At 43.7% G+C, this 3,720-nt stretch overlaps 1 protein-coding gene across 1 annotated transcript; it reads right to left on the bottom strand.

Annotated features, from left to right (window-relative positions):
- Positions 1–1,308: 1,308 nt before the first annotated feature.
- Positions 1,309–1,707, bottom strand: LOC141602050 (uncharacterized). The gene has a single exon (XM_074422359.1). The coding sequence runs from the start codon at positions 1,705–1,707 to the stop codon at positions 1,309–1,311; it is 399 nt and encodes a 132-aa protein (XP_074278460.1).
- Between the last annotated feature and the right edge of the window lie 2,013 nt (positions 1,708–3,720).

Raw genomic sequence — 3,720 nt, 5'->3', positions numbered from 1 at the left:
GAATCCTGCGTAAAACCTAACTGTTTGAACTTAGTCGATTGACTAAGAAAGTCAGTCGATCGACTAAAACCTTCTTTGCATCAAGACCAAAACTTCCCCAAACTACCTGGTTGAACTTAGTCCATCGACTATGAAAGTCAGTCGATTGACTAAGAAAGTCAGTCGATCGACTAAAATCTTATTTGTGTCAAAACCCAAAATTCGCCACTCTGTTTTAGTCGATCGACTAAACCCTTAAACTACGCACAAAAGCACTATAGACGACATGTCCGTTCCTTCTTAACTTATCAAAATGACGGGTATTACAGTCTTGCCTCTGTTTTGGTAAGATTTTACCCACTAAAGATTTGTGAGTCAATGCGGCTATTTCGATTAAAATATGATATTAAAGACTTAAATAGATCGGTATTAAGAGCATAGCGAGAGCGAAAGTAAACAACTAGTACGAAAAAGAAACAAAGGAAAAGAAAGAGAGACAAACAACACAAGCAAAATGGTGACGCGGGAAACCCAAAATGTGGGAAAAACCGTGGGGGGAATGGTATCCCACCAATGATCCACTAGTAGTAATAGTATTCGAGGGTGAACCTAGCTGGAATGATCAGGAGGTACAGCAGTGATCTCCAAATGACTAAGTACAAATGACACGAACGATTTATAAATTTCTAAGTGTGTTAATGATGTTAATTGTTGCAGGTGGTGAATGATATTTCTTCGAGTAGAGTTAATGATGAATGCCCTTGAATCCGATGTTTGTTGCTCTTTTATAGCCTTCCTTCGAATTGTTGCATATGCTCCCTACATATGCACAACCATATGCTCCACTTCCTATGAAATAGGAAGTGGTTGCTGACTTTGTCAAAGCTTCTGCTGATCACCGCAATGTTCCTGCCGACTATTTCAACTTTCCTGCTGGCTGTTTGTTATTTAATTCAAACGTGGCCTTTGCATCACTTGAATGTCTACGTTCATCCCCCCTTGTTCTTCCTTGCGTCTAGCAGCCTGCTGCCTTGTTATTGATCCGTGTGCGTTTACTTTATCCAATTGCGGGTTGCCACGTCATGATGAGAAAGAAAGGGTATTTTTACCCATACAGCCTCCTTAAAAGAACTTCGTCCCGAAGTTCGCGCACCCAACAGACACCGTGAACATATGCTAACTTAACATTAAACTTAGCATATAACTAAATAAAACTCGTGCTCATATAAAACTCATGCTCATATAACTCATATAAACTACTATCAAAACTCGTGTAGATCGGGTTTGTCATATACCATCCCCCTAAAAAGAAGGTTACGTCCCCGTAACCTAACTCAATACCTGATCAAACAGATGCGGATACTTTTCTTTCATCTTATCTTCAGCTTCCCATGTTGCTTCCTCAACATTATGGTTAGACCATAGAACCTTTACCAGTACAGTCTCGCCATTACGTGTTTTCCTCACCTTCCGGTCCAGTATTTTCTGCGTTGCTTCCACATAAGTCAGTGACTCATCCATCTCTACTGTCTCTTGCTCAAGTATGTGAGAAGGATCACTGACGTACTTCCTCAGCTGCAACACATGGAACATATTATGAACCTTATCCAAACTGGGAGGTAGTGCCAAGCGATATGCAACTTCCCCAACTTTGTCTAGATTCTCATAAAGTCTTATATACTTCTGGCTCAGCTTACCTCTTTTCCCAAATCGCATAACACCCCTCATTGGCGACACTTTCAGCAAAACCCTGTCCCCAACTGCAAACTCTATGTCACTTCTTTTCAAGTCAGCATAACTCTTTTGGCGGTCTTATGCAGCTCTCATTTTCTGACGAATAATGTGCACCTGCTCTACCATCTCCTGAATCAACGAGGCCCCTACTACTGGAGTTTGTACTGATGTACTCATCGGATCTGATACGTTCTGATTGGATCCTGACATGACCAACTATAGAGATGTTAGGATATTTTGAAAACAGGTATTTTAACCAAGATTTAACCACAATGCCCCACGGTGGGCGCCAAACTGTTTTGTAAGATTTTACCGACTAAAGATTTGTGAGTCAATGCGGCTATTCCGATTAAAATACGATATTAAAGACTTAAATAAATCGGTAGTAAGAGCATAGCGAGAGCGAAAGTAAACAACTAGTACGAAAGAGAAACAAAGGAAAAGAAAGAGAGACAAACGACACAAGCAAAATGGTGACGCGGGAAACCCAAAATGTGGGAAAAACTGCGGGGGGAATGATATCCCACCAATGATCTACTAGTAGTAATAGTATTCGAGGGTGAACCTAGCTGGAACGATCAGGAGTTACAGCAGTGATCTCCAAATGACTAAGTACAAATGACACGAACGATGTATAAATTTCTAAGTGTGTTAATGATGTTAATTGTTGCAGGTGGTGAATGATATTTCTTCGAGTGGAGTTAATGATGAATGCCCTTGAATCCGATGTTTGTTGCTCTTTTATAGCCTTCCCTCGAATTGTTGCACATGCTCCCTACATATGCTCAACCATATGCTCCACTTCCTACGAAATAGGAAGTGGTTGCTGACTTTGTCAAAGCTTCTGCTGATCACCGCAATGTTCCTGCTGACTATTTTAATGTTCCTGCTGGTTGTTTGTTATTTAATTCAAACGTGGCCTTTGCATCACTTGAATGTCTAGGTTCATACCCCCTTGTTCTTCCTTGCGTCTATCAGCCTGCTGCCTTGTTATTGATCCGTGTGCCTTTACTTTATCCAATTGCGAGTTGCCACGTCATGATGAGAATGAAAGGGTATTTTTACCCATACAATTAACCCCAAGCAACTGCCGGGTTCTGTTCTTGCTCGATGGACACTGGGAGTTGCTTCCCTCCTGGACGCTTCATGTAGTGGTGATGTCATAGCGTGACATCAGCCCACTTGCATTCTTATCCACTGAGTCTGACCGTTAGAGGTCTAATTAGTCACTTCCTCTCAATAACTCCCCACCTCCCCCACATCTCCTTTCCCTCGATTCCCCCCCCCCCCAACCTAACTCCCTCCCTTAACTCCCTTCTTTTAACTCCCTCCCTTAACTCCCTACGGTTATAAATACACCCCTCCCCCTCCCCCTCCCACTTCCTTTATTCCCGTCTTTATTAACTTCTTTCCCTAAAACGCTTTACTCTCCCTCCCTTCATATAAGATCTCCCTATCCACTAGGTAAACTCCTTACTTTCTTTCCTCTCTCTTAATTTTTTCACCTCTAAGCTCCGCAGCCATGGTCAAAAAGGCTATCCGCCGCACCGCTCCTCCTTCTTCTCCCCGTGGGGGTCCATCTACTGCTGCTGCTGCTGCTCTCTCTCTTCCGATCCTCTGGGATCCTAGAAGATCACTATCTGTGCGATTCCAGCTTTGCTGACACCCCCCTCGAGGAGGTGAGAGAGAGGTTTGGCCTTGGGCAGGAGGTCGAGATTCACATTCCTCTGCCTGGGGAGGTGCCGGATGCCCATAATCCCGGTTGGGTATGCCTGTACGAGTACCCTTTTACCCAGGGTTTGTCTTTTCCCTTCCCTACTTTGGTACAAAGGATCTTGCGTCACTAAAGGTTGGCGATCTGCCAGCTTGCGCCTCATGCATGGCGCATTCTGATTTCGCTCTGCATCCTCGCTGAAGATCACGCTCTCGGAATTGGTCTGGGTGACCTTGCCCTGCTCTATGCTTTCAGGCCCTTTGTTGTCGGGCTTATCACCTTGAGGTCCTGCG

The sequence above is a fragment of the Silene latifolia genome, chromosome 9, assembly GCF_048544455.1.
Source record: "Silene latifolia isolate original U9 population chromosome 9, ASM4854445v1, whole genome shotgun sequence".
Lineage (NCBI taxonomy): Eukaryota > Viridiplantae > Streptophyta > Magnoliopsida > Caryophyllales > Caryophyllaceae > Silene > Silene latifolia.
This window is presented reverse-complemented; position numbering and strand designations above follow the sequence as displayed.

Excerpts from the sequence above, each read along its gene's own strand:
- LOC141602050 (XM_074422359.1), bottom strand. The coding sequence starts at position 1,707 with ATGAGGGGTGTTATGCGATTTGGGAAAAGAGGTAAGCTGAGCCAGAAG.